General features: G+C 47.5%; 1 protein-coding gene across 1 annotated transcript; it reads left to right on the forward strand.

Moving 5' to 3' along the window:
* The first annotated feature begins 299 nt into the window (after window positions 1-299).
* LOC123098168 (homeobox-leucine zipper protein HOX19) lies at window positions 300-2,510 on the forward strand. The gene is made up of 3 exons (XM_044520066.1): window positions 300-920; window positions 1,178-1,257; window positions 1,562-2,510. The coding sequence occupies exons 1-3, from the start codon at window positions 528-530 to the stop codon at window positions 1,911-1,913; spliced, it is 825 nt and encodes a 274-aa protein (XP_044376001.1). The 5' UTR covers window positions 300-527; the 3' UTR covers window positions 1,914-2,510.
* The last annotated feature ends 21,596 nt before the right edge of the window (window positions 2,511-24,106 follow it).

The following is a 24,106-nucleotide window of genomic DNA, read 5'->3' on the forward strand; positions in this document are numbered from 1 at the left end:
GCAGCAGCGATGGCTGGCTGCTGAGAACGGGATGAAAAATATGCACATCTGTAGGAGGGAACACGCCCAGAGAGAGGGAGGGAGACGGAGGGCGCAGCACGGCACTCTGGTCTGTGGAGTCTGGACCCTCCCGGCGCGAGGGGTCGATCTCCCTGCTGCCTGTGCTGGGCTTGTCAAACATTCGCAAGTGTCGAGTGCGCGTGCGCGTACGCCCGTGTGATGTGGGTTTGCATCGCCTTGTCCCCCCCGGGCGGCTCCACACCTCCCTCCCTCGCTCCTCTTCCTCCTCAAATATTCTCAACCCCTCGGCCTCAACCAATTCATTCCCCTCACTCATTCCTTCCTTCCTCCCCTCCCCTCCCCTCTCCTCTCCTCACCTCTACTACACAGACGCGTGAATACACTTCCGCGGCACCCTGCAAGAACTGCGAGAGGATTCAAGTCGGCGCAGATAGACAAGATAGTTTGCTGGTTCTTGGGTCAAGCTAGCTAGAGACCATTGGCTCTGCCGATTTGTGCGCCACGCCATGTCGCAGGAGGAGGTCCACGACGCCGGCCTGGCGCTGGGCCTGTCCCTGGGCGGCGGGGGCGGAGGCGGAGGCGACGGGCCGTCGTCGGCGCACCGCAGCAGCAACAGCGGCCGGCTGACCCTGTGGGAGGCGGAGCCGTCGCTGACCCTCAGCATGCCGGACGACACCACCATGACCGGCACCGCGTCCGGCGGCGTGTCGTCCATGTCGGTGGGGGGCGCGGTGAAGAGGGAGCGGGCCGAGGAGGCGGACCTGGGCGAGATGGTATCGTCCACGGCGGTGGGCGCCGAGGAGGACGACGACGGCAGCACGCGGAAGAAGCTGAGGCTGACCAAGGAGCAGTCCGCCCTCCTGGAGGACCGCTTCAAGGAGCACAGCACCCTCAACCCGGTACGTACGTTCGTACGTACGCATGCGTACTAGTCACGTTCGAATCGATTCACCGCTACTGATAGATGGCCGCGGATACCTAACATGCATCATCTTTCATCTGTTGAGATCTTCTTCTCTATTTATGCATGCGCGTACGCATGCCTCCTCAAATCTGGTTTTTACTTTCTTGATCCATAGTATGAGCTGCTGAATCAAAAATAAAAATGTGTTACTGAACTTTTTTTCCTTTGTGTGTCCTTTTTGGATTTGAGCAGAAGCAGAAAGTGGCTTTAGCCAAGCAATTAAACCTCAGGCCAAGGCAGGTGGAAGTCTGGTTCCAGAACAGAAGAGCCAGGTTAGGAGCCTTGTATTATACACGAGTATATGTCTATATGATATTGGCACCCCAGCTTACGGTCTCCTGCTAGAGCTGACTTGAAACAATTAATCCTTGTATTATACACCTCTTCATCTTTCTCAAAAAAAAAAACACACGGGCAATCATTTTGTGTGTTGCACTCCCATCTCAATTCATTTTGTTTTACGTCCATGCATGCATGAAAAATTAGCGAGACCTCTCCCTAAAATTACGGGTCGTTTCAGTTGTGTTGGTGAACTTTTTGTAAAACTAACGTTGGATCCCGTTCACGTGCATGCAGGACGAAGCTGAAGCAGACGGAGGTGGACTGCGAGTTCCTGAAGCGCTGCTGCGAGACGCTCACCGAGGAGAACCGCCGGCTGCAGCGGGAGCTGCAGGAGCTCCGCACCATCAAGTTCGCCCCGCCGCCACCGCCCAACAACGCCAGCCAACACCCCGGGACGCCGTCCTCCGCCGCGGCCCCGCCGGCGCCGTTCTACATGCAGCTGCCGGCCGCCACGCTGACCATCTGCCCGTCCTGCGAACGCCTGGGCGGAACCGCCGCCACCGCCGCCGGCAAGGTCGACCCCGACAGGCCCAAGGCTGCCACCCACCACTTCTTCAACCCCTTCACCCACTCCGCCGCCTGCTGATCGATCTGCGCTCCGCCGACCGCACGTACGTACATACACGACGCTCATCAACATCGACCTGCACCACCGCCATAGCTAGCTAGCTAGCTACAAGTAAGTAGCAGTGGCTGCCATAGCTAATACCTCACGTCGCAAGTAACATATGATCCTTGCAGCCAGCCAGCTGCAGGACATGGACATGGACACGATCCTCCTACTTTTGCCATTTCTTGGTCTGGGGGTTTAGTCCCGAATCTTGTTCAGTTTAGCTAATCCATCCATCCATCAATCATAGGCGCAATCCATAGACGATAGGTAGTCAAACAGCCACCTGTAGTAGGCAGTAGCTAGTACTCGAAGCGGCCGGCCATTGTATATTCTTGTGCATGCATGTAACCGTGGACCTCTCCTTTTGGTTGGCTTCTCTGCCTTTTTGTGTTCAAAAGCTGATCATCGGAGAGGAGATAATAGACTAAGCCGCCGCTGTGATGAACTAATTCCTAGTCGTGTCAGGCAGTGTTTGGATGATGACATGAGAGAGGCTCTCCCTGTCGGGTGCGTACGTGTGTAATGTGTATACCTTTCTGACTTTTTCTATATGCATATACGTTTCAATGATTGTGCCTGTCGGGCCTTAAACTTTACTTTGCCTCCCTGTTGCTTTCGCCTTTGCTGGTTCATTTAATTGTTAATGGGAAAGCTTAGCCTCTCTTCTGCTCTTGCTTAACCATCTGTTCAGTTATGTTAATTGCACCGTTGTAAGTTGTAACCTCTACCTGGTTAACCAGGCCAATTTTCACACGACCACTCCGATTTGACTAGAAAGAAGCTCGGGGTATTGCCTGGTAATTAGTGACGTGCGGTTTCTGCTTCATCGTCCATCAGAGGTCGTTTTCAGTTAGATCGTTGAGTAATTACCTGGTAACCAGAAAATAAGTCCTAGGACTTTTTTTAGTCCCAACTTATAAGTCCCAAGTCCCTACCTATTTGGTTCCTAAGACTTAACATGGACTAAAAGACCATATTACAACTTTAAGTCCCTATAAGTCCCTCCTTGAAAGTCTTATTTCATAAGTCCCAAATGCCCGCTTTAAATCCCTATAAGTCCCTCCTGTTTGGTTTAGATGGGACTTAAAGGGACTTTTTTAAGTCCCTACATCAATAAGTCCATTGTAACCAAACACCCTCTAAATCATGACTCTTGATCTTCTGCATTGATCACTTTGTGTACGTACGGATTGTGCGAGCGACGGCATTGCAAGACGTGACAGATAAAAGGAGGGCACTCATAAAACTATTTTTTAACGCAGTACAGACGCAAACGCTCGTATATATGCACATACACTCACCTCTATAAACGCACACACGCACACCCTACCACTATGAGCAGAGACTGAGGCAGCATATCATCTTGAGATTTTACGAAGTCATCATAGGCGCCTCACAGTCGACAGGAATGTCTCCTCCCACTGAACGTGCATAGCCGAAAATCCTGAAATAAATCTAGGATAAATGCGAGCACCAGGGCTTGGACCCTGGTGAGCTGGGAATATCACGGTTCACCTAACCATCCAACCACAGGTTGGTTCGCGGCACTCATAAAACGGTTGCCTCAAATCTTCTTTGCTCTTCCATTTCGAAAAAAAAAACTTTTATGCTCTCTCACTCGATTTGTCCCAATCAGGTCTGTCGGCCGCCCGACCATCTTCCTCCTCGTATCCCTTCCTTCTCATCCAATCCGCCGCTCGCCACCCGTGTGTCGTCCTCCAATTCAGGCCTAGCTGTCGGCCTCCGCCTCGCTGCCACAACCTACCCGAGTCGCCACTTCCACCGTGCTATCGTCATCCTGTCCATCCCGCTAAACCCATCCCCATTCTTCTCCAGTGTCGGCGGCCACCCCGTATCAGTATTCGAGCCATCGTGCCTCCACCTTGCTTTCCCTCTGCGACGCCACAACCAACTTCATGGTCTCTGGCTCCGGCTCGTTCTTGCTGAGCCCTCGCAGCATGTCACGACATTCTCGTTCCGGCTTGGGCGATGACTTTTCTGTCAATCTCCTATCAAAAATTGGCAGAACAAAATTTTACAATTGAAGGATTAGCAAATCCGCATAAATGGGAGTTCGATCGGCACGTGGTACGGTAGCAAGCCGAGTAAGAGTAGTTCGGCCGATGCAAGGCATATGCAACAACAACCTTCTTATTGATCAGGGACAACGTCCTTCCTACCTCGCTCCACCGGCGAGGCCATGGCTTCTCTCCCCATCCAGCCGTAGCTCCGCTGACCCACGAAGAGGGGTGGCGGCTCTTTGCTTTGGACGTATTTGGGGTTAGATTTAGTGTTGTCCCTACGGAGTTTTAATGGTGGCCGCCGCAACATCCACCAATACATTTTATTCGATCATAGCCACAGGTGGGTGTCACCCAATGATGATGTCGAGGGATCCGTGGTGGCCTTCTTCCGTTGCTCCTCCATCGCGGCAGACTTGGTGCTCATACGTTCTGTGGAAGTTGCCATATCTAGCGGTAGCTTCGATGTTTTGGGGAAGTCGATGGTCCTGGAACAAAATTGCATGTTCGACGGTGGTAATCCCAGTTTTCTGCCTAGACAACATATAGGCAGTTTATGATTTGAGGAGCACGGGGACGATCCCTGACCGACACCAAGGTTTGGATCCCATATGGAAAAAAGAATCTCGTGAGCATTGAGATTTACGGTTATCGTGGTAATCAACAAATACCGAGCGGTTACAGAATGTATTTTTGAATGAATTTTGAATCTGGATAAATTACATTGAAATTCAAAATTTTGGTATATTTTGCTTGATAAAGGTGTTTTCTCGTGGGGCACTTAGATAGGCGGTTGCCGCCAGGTAACCGATTTTTTCTCGAGTGGTAACCAAAATTATGATCGACGCAGCACAACGGGGGAGGATTTGTGGCACGCGGTCCCTCAGGCATGCTTTTATTTTTTACTTCCGATTTTGAAACTTTTATATCTTTTGAACAAAAAGTCTAAATTAAAGTTTTGTTTTCATATTCGTGTTTCTCGTGACGAGAGCTATCAAATAAGATCCATTTTGAATACGTGTTGATGAATTTTGAAAATAAATGTTAAGTTTTAATTCCTGGAACTTAGTACATGCAAACAGTAAAATCATTTTTTTTCTACAACCAAAAAATCTTGAATTGTATCTATGAAAATCGTAAGTTTCAGATATAAAATTATAGGTTTAAACGACTAAAACTTGAAATATATTATGCCATCGTCCGGGATCCAACTACTTCACAAATCGCGAGACAATCGTGCGGCCGGGTAGGGCTTGGCAGGTGCGTGACCCTCCTTATTTGGGTCACAAAGACTGTGACTCTACCTCTTCGATGGAGTAGCAAGGGCAAAAGACTCCGAGGGTGTTGCTGTAATTTAGCTTTTCATAAGGTTGTTTTCTGCAAAATATTCCTAAACTGCCATCCTCCTCCCCCGATGTCTCTCGAGATTTCCGCAAACCTGTCGTAAACTTGACATATATTTTTTTTGTCTATGATATGTCGAAATTCCAGTGTGTAAATTGGCGTCCTCGTAGTATAACGGCCGTTGATCCATCTCCGTGCCGATTGGACGGGCAAATTTCGGGTGCCTTCGTGTGGCTGCTCTGGCAGTTACGTCATGGCGCGACTAGTCGGCTGTCTGGTATCGGGCTACAGCAACCGTCCGAGGTCATCCATGTCCCGATTCAATGATGGGCCGAATCCGGAACCGCTCTCAGCTGATAGTAACTGCCTGGTGGCCGGTGGGGCTGAGGAGTTACTCCAAACCGCGTTTCACCGTGTGAAAAACCAGCAAAATAAAATAGAGGGAAATGAGTAGAAGTGGAGAAATTATGTACCAAGAATCTTCCAGCAGATTGACGTCTCATGTCTTTTCAGGCTAATCAGAAGAAAATGATCAAGCTCGCCATTTTTTTCCGGAAAGTCTAACGCCCACATGTGGGCGTCTGGCAACTCGCCCACACGCATGGATCTTCGTCCAACCAATTCTACACGAATCTTGGCGCGTTCTAGCAGTTTTTGTGTGCCACGTAGGACTAAGCTGATGTGTGGGCATTCATCCGGTCGCCCACACGTTTTTTTTCATCACACGGGGGCTGGTGTGTGAGCGTTTAACAATTCGCCCACACACCAATTTCACGCACGCAGAGGGGGCTGGTGTGTGGGCGTTTATCACTTCGCCCACACGCCCGTCTCCTAGCCCACACCCAAAGCTGGCAATTGCCATGTGTTTCTGCAGGTACATGGCAACTGCCTCTAGCTTTGCTTGTAAGTAGATGGCAACTCTTTTTATCCGAGTTGTCATGTGTTTTTGCTTGGTACATGGTAACTGCCCTAGCGTGCACGTAAGAAGATGGCAACTCTTTCTTTTTACATGGCAACAGCCCTAGCGTGCTTGTGAGCACATGGCAACTCTCTCTTTTACCCGAACATGTTTTTTTGCCATGCCTTTTTGTAGTGCTACATGGCAACTGCCTAGTGTTTAGTGGGTGGCAACTCCCAAAGTTTTGAAATCATGGCAACTGCAGTAGACCAGACCATACATGGCAACTGTAATTGAGCAACCATGGCAACTGTAGTTGTCCGACATGGCAACCGAAGTTCAGCGACATGGCAACTGCAGTTAAGCAAACATGGACGAGGGTCTGAACCATGGCAACTGCGGGACGCGCGGTGACTGTACGCGGGGCGTGCGGGACCACGAGGTACGAGGCCTAACGTACGGGGCGTGTGAGCGTTATCTATTTCGCCCACACGCACGCGTGTGAGAGGGATCGGGAGAAAAAAAAGAGGTGTGTGAGCATTACTTTTTTTGCCCACACGTGAATGTGTGGGCTGTTCCTCTATACACCACACAAAATGTGTGGGCAAACCCCCTAACGTCCACACGTGTGGCACTTATCGGCGTCTTTAAAAAAAAATTGTACGCTGTTAAATCATGGGAGGCGACAAAACTTTGTGTCCGGTGCCAATGGTACGGCTTCGCTGTTAAATGGATCGATGCTTCTAGTCCGAAACATTCATTTGTCCTTGTAGGGTTTCTATACGGAGTAACATATGTCATCGCTTGACAGTCAAAACACGATGGGGAAAGGCATGGTGTAAACTATACTCGCAAAAAAAAGGCATGGAGTAAATAAAATATACGGGCGATCGACAGCGTGAGTATCCAAGCTAGATAGCCCACCCATCCGTCCTAAAATATGCAGACGGTACACGTCGCACCTCCCGCCTCACGGCTCACGCGCCTACCTTGGACTGGCTCACTAGCAAATGCACAGCACGTCCGTCCGGACGGGAAGCCGGCCGGTTCCCCGTGACCGAACGAAACGGAACGGGAATCCACGGGGAGCAGTAATAATCTAATAATCCGACGAGTTAACGCCGGTCACACGGAGCGCGTGCCACCGCCGTGCCGAGCCGAGCCGAGAGGGGAGTTCAATGTGGCGCCCCCCACGCCGTGATGCGTCGCGCGCCTCGCCGCGCTCCGCATGGCGCCGGGATCCCTGCCGGGCATTAAAAACAACTGTCGTTTCAAACCTCTCGGCCTTGCCTTCCCTGACTGATCATCAGTCAGTATGCGTGTCCATGTGATCTCGGGCTCGCCGGGTGTGCACGTACGGCGCCCACGGATGGGCACGCGCGCGCCGCCGGATCGGTTGGCGGGTCCGTGCAGGTCGGTTGCCCGGGCGTTAAGCTGGCGCCACAGCTTGGGTGCCAGACGCAATTATTGAAAGAATGTTCGTCCTGTCCGTAGTAGGTTGGCATCCCTGCGTCGTCTGCTTCCTTGGCCAGTGCACGACGCAGCGCCGATGCTCCCTCCCTGCATGCGACGACTGCTGCTCTGGATCTGCACGTACGGCGACGCCAACCCATTCATGAACGGGATTCTCGTATCTCGGTTCTTCTCATCACGGCAGGGCAGACTGACAGGCAGGGCACGCAGTACTGAACAGATCTGATCTTGGATGATAGTAGTATCTTATGGAGCGGTGGTACTACTAGCAGATAATAACGGGCGGATGTGGATATTATTGGCGAGCGCCCGCGCCCGCGTGCGGCGCGTTGGTGGAGCGAGATCGAGGGACCGTCCATGTTCTATCCGAGCCATGGCGGTGGTACTAGGCTGTCTCTCTTCATCATCATTCGGGTGGATTTGGCTGTGGATATGGCGATGCAGCCCACATGACGTGCCGGCCCGGGAGCCCGGGTAACAAGCAAGCCCTCCCTCGGACAATCATTGGCCGCAGCGGGTCATGCGTCTCACTCTCACCTCCCTCAGTTAGCCAACTGTGGAGCAACTGCAGGCCGACGCCACTCGTCGTAATTAACTTTTTGCTGCAAAAAACGTTTCAATCATGCACTTCTTCCACCGTTTCCCTGATAAAAACAAAAGCACTGCTGCAAATGTCCACTCCATGTTGAAGTATTACTAGCTAGTACTAGCATTTTCATGGCGATTTTTGGTGCGGAATCCGTGTCAACAGTGACGAGGCATGGCCCCCTGGGCCGGGCAAAGATATGGTTCGTATGGCCCCGTCGTCCCCTGCCGACTATTCGTGCCTATCCTGTACACATGCAGCAGCAGCAGCGATCGATTTATTCTGGCCGGGCGTACAATCAAATCCCGCGTCTAGGTACGTACCGATCCGATCCCGTCCGTCGAGCTTGACATGAGCGGCACTGTGCCGGCCGGCCAAAGATTGTCTCCAAGTGAGCTGAACTGGCCCGTCACGTACTGCACCGTCGAGTCATCGCTGATTCTGATTTGAGGGTGCAAACGGGCGGTTTGCAGCAGACGAATGGAGATCTAGCCGCGGATTTCCGTCGCGCCTCTACACATTATCGCGTTGCTGCTTTTTGCCCGCACATCACATCGGACGAGATATGGGGGATATATGCGGAGCCCGGCCGGAGGAGGTCGATCGAATCTGGCTGACGATCGACCGTGTCCTCCTTAACCTGCCGACGGCCCGCTTTCCACGAACAAAATGGGCCTGCCTGCGTGCTTTTCAAGTGTGTGAAGAACAGATGGTGAGGATTTCTTCTTCTTTCTTTCGGAAGATAAGGGAGAAGTATTTTCGAAATGCACGATGCATCCGAGGGGCGACAGCGCACGGCGCAACGGGGACGGACGGATCCGGTGCTAATTGCTGTGTGTGGCAACAACGGGTACATGTGCAGTACGACCGTGCCCCACCATTGTTTCTGAGTCCGACGTAGCGACGGGGTCCGTCTTATCACGGACAGATCACTAACGCATACGATCCCGTATGTTCGCTATCCCGCGGCCAAGCACGTGGGATAAGAAAGGGCACCCCAGACCGATCCTGCCAGGGACAGCCATATTATGGATCGGAAATTCCCAGCGGGGCCGAGATAAGTCAAAAAGATTGTGCGTGTGCACGTACATACGTCGGGTACATATGGAGATGGGGGAATATCAGGTGATATCGTGGTACGGACTATTGGAAGCCGTTAGATGCCAGGAGCTCTTGAACATTTTGCTAAAAAGTCGTCCAAGAGTCTTAAAGTTGCGCGCAGGTAAAACAGCTCTTTAGATGCCATCGGATCTAAGATCCAACGGTCCGGAAACCCGTATCACTGTAGCATATGATGACTGGTATCACCTGAAACTTTCGATGGAGATGGAGGCAGCTCTCAGCGATGGACGGCCCTTTGGTCCAGTGGCAAGAAGGAGATTACTCGTTTATCTCAATTCGGGTTTAGTTCATTGTATTGACGTGGTGTGTCGTGTTCAGCGTGTGTCGGTGTATGGCGGGCTCTGTGGAAAGTGCGTAGCATGTGCCGATGTGAGTATTTAGACTTGTCAAATCCGGCCGTTTAAATGTCCGTGAAAGTGTCCGGACGCGACCCTTGACAACACCGGGTGGCCCCTCAAAAGTCCTGTCGGATAACCATACTCCTCATATAAAAAAAAACCTAAATCTATACAAATTCATTCACATCGATTATATGTAGCACAATTTAATCAACAATGCAACAAAGCAAAATAAAAAATCAACAATTCAAACATGTCAAATAAAATTTAAGGGTCGCGTCTGACCAACATGATGAATCACTCACCGGTCATACTCAGGACTGTGCCCGCTACCGCAACAGCCGCTCTCGCCCTCTCGTACTCCCTACGCAAGTTGATCTTCTTCTTCCTCGCCTCAAGCCACTTCTTGTCTTTCAGATCCAAGAGGTTTGCCTCCTTCAACATTATCCTCGGATCCTCCATGTCTCGAGCAAGTTGTAAGATTCAGTGACGGAGCTCGATCGAGTAGCCTAATGCGAACGAGAGGTCCTCCCCAACGCTTTAGTGTGAGAGCTATACACCGCTCGTACTGATTTCTATTAGGCTTAGCAACAGCGCGACGATTTTGGTACAGCCCAATAGCCACGCAAGTTTTTTTCCCTGTGGGTTTTGTAATCGGTTTTGCACTAATTTTTTAATATATGTTCAACATTTTTAAATACATGATACATTTTTTAATACTTGTTTTGAACATTTTTCAAATACATGTTAAAAAAATTCACATACATGATGAAACATATTTTTTGTATGATATGAATCAATTTTCAAACTATGTGAATATGTTTATACATTGGGTAAATTTCTTTTTACAAATGTCACAAACATTTTGTTTGAAATGCGTAAATAATTTTTGAAATGTTACGTACATTTTTCTAATGCTACCAAATATATATATTGAATTACAGAAACGTTTCTTTTAACACTGTATAACATTTTCTGCAAATTCCATGTATATTTTTAAAATATCACATAAATTCTATTTAATGGTACACACATTTTTCAAAAGTTGACCGAACATTTTTTTCCACTGCATTTACATTCTCTAATGTGCGATGAACACTTTTAAAAACTTAACTACTCCCTACGATCCATATTACTTGTGGATCGGAGCGAGTAATTTACTTATTTCATAATATTAATATATATAGTATTTGTCCAAAAGTTCTCTTTTTACCAATTAAAAAATGTAAAAAAAACATGCGCGACGTTGGCTTGATGTCTTGTTTACTTGTCTAGGAGGTTACTGGGCCGAATCACAACCGGCTCACTGCATACGAATCACTATCAGTGATACATAGACGCGCCCGGGCTTTAGGCGCTGCCTGCTGCTATAGCACCCATGCGCGTGCTTGTATGGGGCGGCCCAGTAGATCAACATGTAGCAAAACTATTCAAGATTACTTAAGAAATGTTTGTGTCATCAGAAAATTTAAGAAAAGTTCAAAAACATTTAAAAAAATGTTCATTCTCTATAAAAATATTCATCGTGTATTTAAAATGGTTAACGTGTTTTTTAAAATGCAATCTGTATCAAAATCTTTTCATGTATTAAAAGTAAACAATCCTAAATATTTTTTTGTTAAACAATTGTATACCTATTTTAATATGAAACAAAAACTAGACTAATAGAAAAAGGAAATGGAAAAAGAAAAGAAAAAAGAATAGAAAAGTACTAATATAAAATCAAAAAAGGAAATAGAACATAAAATAAAAATAGAAACACAAAAACCTAAAATATGAAAAACAATCTTAACATGAACGAAAAAATAAAATGAAACGAAGCAAACAAAAAGAAAACCTTAAGAAAATGGTAAACCGGAAGAAAAAATGTACCATAGAAAAAGCGCTTGAAAACCACCTAGGGAACGAGCAAAGCCCACTTCAAAACCGCAAAGCTAGAAAGAAAAAAGTTGTTTTTCCCACACCATGCTTCTCCTATTGATATATGTCGCAAGAAGCGAGATATGGCTTTTGCGGCTGACAAGAGCATGTGTGCGCCGCAAAAAAATTATAAGCAATGGAATACTCTCTACGGGAGCATGTGGATCGACCCATTCAGCCGTTCTTTTTCGGGTAAGATATATCACTTCCTGGTTCGACCTATAAGAGACTAAGGTTTGTTTAGTTTACAATTCAGCAAATCAAAGACTCGGGTCTCGCAAAAAAAAAGAACAATCAAAGACTACGTTAGTAACTCATTGCATCTATATTTCTCATATTGCAAGATATATAGTTGGGTCATGTACAGAGCGCGTGCCCTGACCTGAGCTGGCCTGGTACTAGAGGGCAGGGCGCGCGTATTTTTCATTTCTTTTTCAGTGCATTTTTTTGTTTACTGTAAGTTGTGTTTTTTCTTTGTTTAGTTTTTTTTTCCTTTTTTGTTCCGTCTTTTTATCTTTTTATTTCTTCATATTCTCTTTTGAGAATCATGTTTTCTTTGGGTTTTCTTAGTTTGCACATTACTATACCGTGAATATTTTTTTAAGTACGCACTTAACATATTTTAGTATACGGCAAACATTTTTCCAATGGACACAATTTTTTTTCAATATAAAATGAACATTCTTGTAATATGCGTTGAATATTTTAAATATGATTAATTTTTTAGTCATATGATGAACTTTTCTTAATACACACTGAATATTTTTGTAATATATGGTAAACTTTATTTTAATGTACACTCAACTTCTTTTGAAATACATACAGAATTTTTTTTCTATTTTTTTATTTTAAATATTTTTTAAATATTTAGCTCCTAAAAACAACCGCTATTCTTTTCTGAAAAAGTGTTTAAAAAACCGAAGAGTAGAAAAAAATCATACAGTGGGCTGGCCCATTCGCCATTGCTTTAGGCGAAGCATCCCCTATTTGATGCTCATGGGCCTCCAATAGGAGGTCTCGTGACGACATCACATTTTTTTATTTTAGAACTAACTGATGACTGAAGAGCATCAAGTATCATCTATGGAACTAAGGACAGACTGAACATTTGACCGAGTTATGATGCACGCAATACACGGGCTGACTTTTGAGAGGGGTTATATAGGCAGCCATTGGATCTGAAAATAGTGTAGATGGGTTCAACCCATGGACAAATGCTAACTGCTTGCAAAAGAAAAAGAACTTTTTGACAGGAAACTATTTTTGTACAAAGAGAGGAACTTTGTTGGCGAATCACAAAGAGAGGAACTAATGGCAAAAGAAAAGTAAAAAAAAAACTGGGGTGGAGGAAGGCTACCATAAGCAATATCAAGAAGGTGGACAAGTCTCTCAAGAGCAAAGGCAAAAAGAGTGGCACTATAGAAAAGATGTTCGCGGTTGCTTAATGGATGTTTCTCAATCTCTTGGACTGTCCTAGTGGTTTGACTTGTCTCCATGGGTTTAGTGGTTGTTGCCTTCTTTGCCTGAGGTGTTCATGATGAGTTTGGGGGATTATAGTTGTTGCGTGGTTGTCGGCCCTGGGTTTATTTTCCGCCCCCTTCCCTCGCTGGCAAAAAAAATAAGGTTCGCGGTTTGTATTGATTTTTGTCTTATTTTTGTTAATTAACTAAAAAAACGCATCTTCTTAATTAATCGATGAATAAATCTTTTGCTCCGTTCCAAAAAAGACGACTATCTATCGAGGAACTGAAGCTACTGTACCGCTTTCTAGTAGATCTGAACTTAATTCATTGGAGATCTTCCTTGAATCTGCTTCTGCATGCATACAAACTTGGTTGCAAACCATTGCAGATGAAAGCATTCCTGGTATTCAAATAGCCCAAGCCTCGAGTACGATAAGCTCCATAAAGAAAGGCCTATGAAGACCACAATGAACGGAGGCCATGCATTTCAAATGCTAGTCCCGACCAGTAGCAGGCCTGAAGGGATAAGGATATTGCCAATAGGCCATGGTAAATTTGCAAGGACCCTAATATTGGGGGATCAATCGCCAGGGAGGGACCGATTCGTTTGCCACATGGATCGATAACGACCATTTCCTATTCGGCGCACACCCTCCTCCACGCTGGCCCTGTTGGAGATATGCCCTAGAGGCTATCATGTATGATGATATTTCCTATGTGTTTATGAATAAAGATAGTCCTTGGATGTAATCAATGATACTTGTTGGCAAGTATGTGACTTGTCTGTGAGATCTTGTGTTGTATGATACATCCTAAATTGTCCCTAGTCGCAAGTGAAATGTGGGCACACGTCGGACTAGACTAGCATATGACACGGTGGATGGCTTGGTCTCACTAGCCATGGAGCATTGGATGCTAACCGGATTATATGGACTCGGAAGGATCTGGACGGATTTGACGTAGTCGGATCCGAGTCGAGATAAGGTCCGAGTCGGACAGACCCAATATGAGACGCAGCGATATGTCATCTGTGAGTCTCTAGTACAACATACGTTCTATGTCCTAAGACCTGAGCTGGCGCATGTACTCGGGATGGTGAAGGACCTGCTTTGGGCCGACCAAACGCTACTCGGTGACTGGGTAGTTACAAAGGTAGGTTTCAGGCTTGTCCAGACCCATGCTGCGAGACATGGTCGAGCAAGATGGGATTTGCCCCTCCGATCAGGAGAGATATACTCTGGGCCCCTCGTGTGATCCGACTAGGAGAAGCATGCTATGCGACAAGGATTATGAGATAATCCGGATAGTGGTCGGCATCACTGGAACGAGAAAGAGGTCGGGCTAGCACAAGGATGACAGACTCACCTTGATCCCGACAACATTTATCGTGTGGCAAAAGGAATAGAAGTGTGATGTACAGGTTCGCCAACCGGCTTCATAGTGTGCTTGGTGGTCGGCATGCCTTGCTAGAGGCCGCTACCAACCGTGTAGTTTGGAGGTGATCCGAACTGTGACTAGGCCGACTTGAACCTAAGGGGCCGCGCGCTTAAGGGAAGGAACCTATGAGGCCCGGTCCGACTCCACGAGTCAGAAGTGATTCTACTCGGATTCGGATCCAAGCCGAACAAACTTTGGACTTTAGGATCCGTGCGAGGCCCAAGTGTTGAGCCTGCGACGGATGCCTATATAAAGTGGGGGTGCGACACACTTATGAAGTTGATCGCTCCGGCGCTGTCACTAGGGTTTGCATGTGTTGCGAATAGCCACCTCAACTCGTCGCCGACTGTGTGATCGGACCTAGCAGTCCGCCGCACGGTGTTCCTCCTGCACGCGCGGATACCGTTAGAGGCGGTGCACTTGCGCCACTCCGGCGAACCTGTACGCGGGAACCGACGACTGGCTGTTCGAGGGAGATCGGACGAGGAGGAGACAATCCACGCGGACACGCTGCCCCAACTCTTCTTCCGCTGCATGACACTGCGCGTCTAGTGGTAACAAACTGTGATCCATCTCCCGTAGCATGTTCTTGGTTATTCTGTGCGTAGGAAAATTTTAATCTGCAGTCGACGCACCCTACCGTAGAACCCAACAGTGGTATCAGAGCCTCTGCTATAGGATTTGGATTCAAATTGAATGCATATTAGATATGTGGAGGCGACAGATGAGATCTGTTGTCGTTTATGAGATCGGCTATGTGCATGGTTGATGAGATCAACTGCACATGGGGATCGATGAGGCTATGTTTTCTGTCAATCGGGATCGATGAGGTCGTGACACAACCTACCTCTACCGGTCGGTACCCGCCATCGGGGTTAACAGTGAAATGTAAATCCGAATCAGATTCGCGATGATCGATAAGATCGGTCAGATCAGAAAATTCGGCGTGATCGGGACCGCCGTGTGCGTAGCGCCTTGTATTTCGTACACGATCACTCAAACCGGTAGAATGCAATTCTATGCGTAACTTTGTTTTGCAGGTTTGATGTGAATAGTATGGCTCATGTGTATGTGATGCATGTGTGTAAATTATAGATGGCATGCGTGTCATGTTTGTCAGCCGGCAGGAGCCAAAGTGCTGTTATTATATTGTATAACGACATGCGTGTCGACTTGTGACTCTATGTAAAATTCATTACTAGTTGTAGTAGTTGGATAATAGAGATCAGGTTGGTGCCTTGGCATCCCGGCGTGACAAACAAGATGGAGTTCCTAAATGGTCATCGAAGTCGGAACCGACCTGGAAGAACATTCATGAAGGAGACATACTATTTCACAATATATGTTTATTTGTGATTGTTATGCTTCTTGTTTTCTATGCATGTTAGAATGGTAGACAGATCCCTCGTTAATATGAAGCAATTTGCGATTCCCGATGTTGCACCTTCACACGTCAAGTACGTCTAGTAGTGGGCTCATAAAATTGGGGTGCTACCGGGTGTCCTTGAACTGAAGGGTTCGTGTCGGACACAGACATGCACTGCATCAGGTTAACTTGACAAGGCTATCAAAACGGTTTTGGGCCTTGTGGCAAAGAAGGTTGGTAGCAGGGGTATAAGATACCTACCCGACCGATAGGAGTCGTATAGAGATACGATTAGCAAGGAGTTGCTTACCGGATAGGTATGTTGGCTAGCAGTGATGCTAAAGCTCACTAGTCGCATGCGCAAGTCGGATCCTGAATCACTGAGAGTTTGCGGAGGGATGCTGACTTCAGTGGGAGTATTTCTGTTTAGGCTTGAATTACTCTACATAAAACATGCTTAGTGATTGCATATTTTTCTGTTGTAGATCAATGGCACCACCTGCTCAACCCAACTTTGCATTGAAATCAATTCTAGAAAAGGATAAACTGAATGGAACAAACTTTACCACCTGGTGTCGGTGTCAAAACCGGCCGATCTCGGGTAGGGGGTCTCGAACTGTGTGTCTGAGGATCGAAGGTAACAGGAGGCAGGGGACACGATGTTTACCTAGGTTCGGGCCCTCTTAATGGAGGTAATACCCTACTTCCTTCTTGTTTGACTTTGATGAGTATAGGGGGTACAAGAGTCAATCTACCTCGAGATCGTAATGGCTAAACCCTAGATGTCTAGCCTGTATGATTATGATTTGATACATCTCCGTCGTATCTATAATTTTTGATTGTTCAATGCCAATATTCTACAACTTTCATATACTTTTGGCAACTTTTTATACTATTTTTGGGACCAACATATTGATCCAGTGCCCAGTGCCAGTTCCTTTGTTGCATGTTTTTGTTTCGCAGAAAATCCATATCAAACGGACTCCAAACGGGATAAAAACTGACGGAGATTTTTTTGGAATATTTATGATTTTTGGGAAGAAGAATCAACGCGAGACGATACCCGAGGGGGGCACGAGGCAGCGGTGTAACCCCTCTCTTACCCGCTGTAATCTCTACTTAAACATGGTGCTCAACGCTATATATTATTTCCCAATGATGTATGGCTATCCTATGATGTTTGAGTAGATCCGTTTTGTCCTATGGGTTAATTGATGATCATGATTGGTTTGAGTTGCATGTTTTATTATTGGTGTTGTCCTATGGTGCTCTCCGTGTCGCGCAAGTGTGAGGGATTCCCGTTGTAGGGTGTTGCAATACGTTCATGATTCGCTTATAGTGGGTTGCGTGAGTGACTGAAACACAAACCCGAGTAAGGGGGTTGTTGCGTGTGGGATAAAGAGGACTTGATATGTTAATGCTATGGTTGGGTTTTAACTTAATGATCTTTAGTAGTTGCGGATGCTTTCTAGAGTTCCAATCATAAGTGCATATGATCCAAGAAAAGAAAGTATGTTAGCTTATGCCTCTCCCTCAAATAAAATTGCAATAATGATTACCGGTCTAGTTATCGATTGCCTAGGGACAAAAAACTTTCTCGTGACAAAAAGCTCTCTACTAAAACTAACTTAGTTGTGTCTTCATCTAAATAGCCCCTACCTTTTATTTACGCACTCTTTATTATCTTGCAAACCTATCCAAAAACACCTACAAAGTACTTCTAGTTTCATACTTGTTCTAGGTAAAGCGAACGTTAAGCGTGCGTAGAGTTGTATCGGTGGTCGATAGAACTTGAGGGAATATTTGTTCTACCTTTAGCTCCTCATTGGGTTTGGCACTCTTACTTATCAAGAGAGGCTACAATTGATCCCCTATACTTGTGGGTTATCATGATTGCCTCTACGAACTAAACCCTTCGGTTTATATAGACACCGGATGGGCCTAGGGTTGTACAAAGTCGGTTTACAGAGAAAGGAAACTACACATCCGAACGCCAAGCTTGCCATCGACGCAAAGGAGAGTCCCATCCGGACACGGGGGAAGGCCTTCTATCTTGTATCTTTGCGGCCCACCAGTCCGACCCATGTCACATAGCCCGGACGCCCGGGGACCCCCTAATCCAGGACTCCCTCAGTAGCCCCTGAACTAGGCTTCAATGACGATGTGTCCGGCTCGCAGATTGTTTCGGCATTGCAAGGAGGGTTCCTCCTCCGAATACTCCAAAGCAGTTGAACAAGAGAACTATATCCGGCTCTGTATAACAGTTACAACCTTGAACCACAAGGGCGAAATACTTAACAAAATAAGTCATGTCCACTGACAGCTTTTTCGGCGAGACGTTACGTCTGGCCTTATCATTATTTTGAACTGTTTTGTGGCCTCCCGCTTCGCGTTTCGAGGCGCGGCCTCTATTGACACATCTTGTCAAAGCAGAGATCATGCCCCCTTATTGCGGGATTCTCATCAATACGGGTTTGGGTATTCCAACCGTGCCGTTCGCACGACCCTTTGGGAACAGGCAAGTTTTAAGACTTGAGGGGGGCGCTCGATATTCACTGTCTTTATAAGAGGATAAGGACCCATCTTTTTACCCCACGCCTTCTTCTTCCTCAGCCCTTCCGTCCTCGAGCTCCGGTGCCCAAGTTCCAATCTTTCGCACCACCACCAACTTCTCCGGCCATGGCCGGATCCGGTTCTCAAGGCAGGTGGATGGCCTCCTCCGTGACGGAGGAGGACGTCAAGGAGCTCCGGGAGGTGAGGTACTTGACTGCGGAGATCCTGCACAGGCTTCCTGCCCCGGAGCAGATCATCCCCACTCCGGAGCCCGGCGAAAGGGTGGTATTCATCCCCCACTTCCTTCATAGACCAGGGTTTCCCCTTCACCCCTTTGTCTGCGGTCTCATGTTCTATTACGGGTTGGATTTTCACGATCTAGCCCCGAACTCCTTCCTCCACATCTCGGCGTTCATCGTCGTGTGTGAGGCATTCCTCCGCACCCCCCCACACTTCGGCCTGTGGCTTAAGGCCTTCAATGTGAAGCCGAAGGTGGTTGGCGGGCAGCACACGGATTGTGGCGGTGCCATGGTGAGCAAGCTCCCCAACGTTACCTGGCCCAAAGGGGCCTTTGTGGAGACCGTCAAAATATGGCAGCAGGAGTGGTTTTACATCACCGAACCCCGCGGCACCAAGTGGGCGGCCGCTCCTGCATTCAGATCCGGACCCCCGCTGTGGCTTGCATCATGGACCAACAAGGGTCTGGACTGGGGATCATCCGACGAGGTGTTGGTGCTGCAAAAGTGCATCAAAAATATCATAGAACAGGGCACCAGCCTCACGGACGTGATCTAGGTGATGCTCGTCGTCTGAACCCTTCCCTGCCAGCAACGGCCTCTCCGTATGTGGGAGTTCAATACAGAAGGGCCACGACCCTGCATCTATTCTTTGGCACGATGCACAAAGAGATCTGGAAGCTGCTCTTCAAGGCTCAGATGTCGTGGCCGAAGACATCCGAGGACGTCGGCCTTGACTGCAATCATCCGGCCACCCCGGTAAGTGTTCGATTTCCAAACATAGCTTAGTTCATCAATCAAAGGGGTGTATTTGAGGATTCCATCCCCTAAACAGGGCTGGACAAAGAAGGCGGAGCGGATCAGATGTCCAGCTCCACTGCCCGAAAACCTAGCTGATCCTCTACTAATGAGGATGCTGGTCTCGGCGCCATACCAGGCGCCGGTGAAGAAGGACAAGAAGAAGAAGAGCAAGGAGGCCGAAAGCGGACTCGACCATAAAGGTACTTCGGACGCCATGTCCGAAGAGACCGAAGCTCACTCCTCCCGTGAGGGAGATGAAGACGAAGAGGAGGAGGAGGCAGAAAGCAATTCTCCCCCTAAGGGGAGCAGGAAGAAGAGGGCGGCCTCTGTAGACCCAGAGGCGGAGGCGCCCAAGAGGGGGACAATATCCCTCCCGGACGGCTTAGATTCGAATGCCGAAGCCATCCCCGAGTGGCGCCCCAGGCCGAAGCCCCTGGCCGAATCGTAAGTATTCAAAGATACTATGCATATGTCCGACCTTTATTATTGTAATGTAACACATTATATGGTGTAGTCCGGCCCGCGATATCCCCCAACAATCATTATCGGAGGGGAATTCTCTGGAGCCGAGGATGATGGAGAGCAAGACGCCTCCACGAGCCTCCCCGCCAACCGCCCTGGATGACACCAAAGTGTTGTCCCGAAGGGCCTCTCCGGGCTACGGAGAGGTGCGGGAGGCTGCCAAGACGGTGCCAGAGGGTAACGCCTCGGTTGCCAAAAACATGGGGGGGGGGTGCAATCCCCATGGAGATTGACGGTGGGGGCCTTGACTAGTTCGGCCCCCAGCCGAACACCGTTCCGGAAACCCAAGTGGCTTCGGAACCGAATAAGCGACCCCCTTGAAGGGAGGGGGGAGCGCCAACTCCAGCGGCGACCTCCACTAATCCGGAGGCGCCGAACACACTGATGGAGGCACTGCAACGTTCTTGCATCATGGAGGAGCACCGCACCCTAATGGGTGTGGTGGTTGAGAAGGTTCAGTCCGCCAAGAGCGGGCTGAACGAAGCCTTCACTAGCCTGCTAACAGGCTTCGAGGTAGGCGATGTAATATTCTTGGCCGCTTTTCATATGAAAAATATGCTTGTATATAGATAGTAGCCCCTGAGACTCTGTTCAGATTTTGGAAAAAGTCCGGACAGAGGATCGATAATATTCGCAGGAGATAATGTACTTGTCTATTTTGAGAAACATGCTTCACTGGTAGAGGCAACCGCCCAGGCCGCCGAGGTATCCGAGCTCAAGCGGAAGCTGGGACTGGCAGATGAGGATCTTGTCCGCATCAACAAGAGGTTTGATGAGGCGCAAGGTATGCTTCAGAATATCTCGTTCATGCATGTATTAATATGCAGACTCTGAGTCGAAGCTCATGCGCTGCTATGTGTATGATTGCAGTGTTGGGGAACGCAGTAATTTCAAAAAAAATCCTACGATCACACAAGATCTATCTAGGAGATGCATAGCAATGAGAGGGGAGAGTGTGTCCACGTAACCTCGTAGACTGAAAGCAGAAGCGTTTAGTAACGCGGTTGATGTAGTCGAACTTCTTCGCGAGCCAACCGATCCGAGTACCGAACGTACGACACCTCCGCGTTCAGCACACGTTCAGCTCGATGATGTCCCTCGTGCTCTTGATCCAGTTGAGGCCGAGGGAGAGTTCCGTCAGGACGACGGCGTGCTGACGGTGATGATGATGTTACCGGCGCAGGGCTTTGCCTAAGCACTAAGGCGATATGATCGAGGTGTGTAACTGTGGAGGGGGACACCACACACGGCTAAAAGATCAACTTGTGTGTTCTAGGGTGCCCCCTGCCCCCGTATATAAAGGAGGGAGGGGGAGGCCGGCCGGCCTAGCTAGGCACGCCGGGAGAAGGGGAATCCTACTAGGACTCCAAGTTCTAGTAGGTTTCCACCTAAAGGAGAAGGGGGAAGGAAGGGAGAGGGGGGCGCACCCCCAACCCCTTGTCCAATTCGGACTGGGCTTGGGAGGGGCTCCACCTCCTGGCCACTGCCTCTCCTTCCCACTAAGGCCCACTAAGGCCCATCAACTCCTCGGGGGGTTCCGATAACCCCTCTGGCACTCTGTTTTTACCCGAAACTATCCGGAACACTTCCGGTGTCCAAATAACATGGTCCAATATATCAATCTTTACTCATCGTCACATCCGTGATCTCATCCGGGACTTCGAACAAACTTCGGTCATCAAAACACATAACTCATAATACGAATCGTCATCGAACGTTAAGCGGGCGGACCCTACGGGTTCGAGAACTATGTAGACATGACCAAGACACATCTCTGGTCAATAACCAATAGTGGAACCTGGATGCTCATATTGGCTCCTACATATTCTACGAAGATCTTTATCGGTCAAACCGCATAACAACATACGTTGTTCCCTTTGTCATCGGTATGTTACTTGCCCGAGATTCGATCATCGGTATCATCATACCTAGTTCAATCTCGTTACCGGCAAGTCTCTTTACTCGTTCCGTAATACTTCATCCTGCAACTAACTCATTAGTCACATTGCTTGCAAGGCTTATAGTGATGAGCATTACCGAGAGGGCCCAGAGATACCTCTCTGAAACACGGAGTGACAAATCCTAAGCTCGATCTATGCCAACCCAACAAATACCTTCGGAGACACTTGTAGAGCATATTTATAATCACCCATTTACGTTGTGACGTTTGATAGCACACAAAGTGTTCCTCCGGTATTCGGGAGTTGCATAATCTCATAGTCCGAGGAACATGTATAAGTCATCAAGTAAGCAGTAGCAATGAAACTATAACGATCATAATGCTAAGTTAACGAATGGGTCTTGTCCATCACATCATTCTTCTAATGATGTGATCACATTCACCAAATGACAACACATGTCTATGGTTAGGAAACATAACCATCTTTGATAAACGAGCTAGTCAAGTAGAGGCATACTAGGGACACTTTGTTTTGTCTATGTATTCACACATGTACTAAGTTTCCGGTTAATACAATTGTTGTATGAATAATAAACATTTATCATGAAATAAGGAAATAAATAATAACTTTATTATTGCCTCTAGGGCATATTTCCTTCAGTCTCCCACTTGCACTAGAGTCAATAATCTAGATTACAAAGTAATGATTCTAACACCCATGGAGTTTTGGTGCTGATCATGTTTTGCTCGTGGAAGAGGCTTAGTCAACGGGTCTGCAACATTCAGATCCGTATGTATCTTTCAAATCTCTATGTCCCCTTCCGACACTTGACGACGTATGGAATTGAAGTGTCTCTTGATGTGCTTGGCTCTCTTGTGAAATCTGGATTCCTTTGCCAAGGAAATTGCACCAGTATTGTCACAAAAGATTGTCATTGGACCTGATGCAATAGGTATGACACCTAGATCGGATATGAACTCCTTCATTCAGACTCCTTCATTTGCTGCTTCCGAAGCAGCTATGTACTCCACTTCACACGTAGATCCCGCCACGACGCTTTGCTTGGAACTGCACCAACTGACAGCTCCACCATTCAATAAAAATACATATCCAGATTGTGACTTAGAGTCATCCGGATCAGTGTCAAAGCTTGCATCAACGTAACCGTTTACGACGTGCTCTTTGTCACCTCCATAAACGAGAAACATATCCTTAGTCATTTTCAGGTATTTCAGGATGTTCTTGACCGCTGTCCAGTGCTCCACTCCAGGATTACTTTGGTACCTCCCTGCTATACTTATAGCAAGGCACACATCAGGTCTGGTACACAGCATTGCATACATGATAGAACCTATGGCCGAAGCATAGGGAATGACTTTCATTTTCTCTCTATCTTCTGCAGTGGTCGGGCATTGAGTCTGACTCAATTTCACACCTTGTAACATAGGCAAGAACCCTTTCTTTGACTGATCCATTTTGAACTTCTTCAAAACTTTATCAAGGTATGTGCTTTGTGAAAGTCCAATTAAGCGTCTTGATCTATCTCTATAGATCTTGATGCCCAATATGTAAGCAGCTTCACCGAGGTCTTTCATAGAAAAACTCTTATTCAAGTATCCTTTATGCTATCCAGAAATTCTATATCATTTCCAATCAACAATATGCCATCCACATATAATATTAGAAATGCTACAGAGCGCCCACTCACTTTCTTGTAAATACAGGCTTCTCCAAAAGTCTGTATAAAACCATATGCTTTGATCACACTATCAAAATGTTTATTCCAACTCCGAGAGGCTTGCACCCGTCCATAAATGGATCGCTGGAGCTTGCACACTTTGTTAGCACCCTTTGGATTGACAAAACCTTCTGGTTGCATCATATACAATTATTCTTCCAGAAATCCATTCAGGAATGCAGTTTTGACGTCCATTTGCCAAATTTCATAATCATAAAATGCGGCAAATGCTAACATGATTCGGACAGACTTAAGCATCGCTACAGGTGAGAAAGTCTCATCGTAGTCAACTCCTTGAACTTGTCGAAAACCTTTTGCAACAAGTCGAGCTTTGTAGACAGTAACATTACCGTCAGCGTCAGTCTTCTTCTTGAAGATCCATTTTTTTTCTATGGCTTGCCGATCATCGGGCAAATCCACCAAAGTCCACACTTTGTTCTCATACAT

Source organism: Triticum aestivum, chromosome 4D (genome assembly GCF_018294505.1).
Source record: "Triticum aestivum cultivar Chinese Spring chromosome 4D, IWGSC CS RefSeq v2.1, whole genome shotgun sequence".
Taxonomy (NCBI): Eukaryota; Viridiplantae; Streptophyta; class Magnoliopsida; order Poales; family Poaceae; genus Triticum; species Triticum aestivum.

Coding starts and splice junctions, on each gene's coding strand:
- LOC123098168 (XM_044520066.1), top strand. CDS start 528: ATGTCGCAGGAGGAGGTCCACGACGCCGGCCTGGCGCTGGGCCTGTCC. Junction 921..1,177: donor AGCACAGCACCCTCAACCCG/GTACGTACGTTC, acceptor GGATTTGAGCAG/AAGCAGAAAGTGGCTTTAGC. Junction 1,258..1,561: donor TTCCAGAACAGAAGAGCCAG/GTTAGGAGCCTT, acceptor ACGTGCATGCAG/GACGAAGCTGAAGCAGACGG.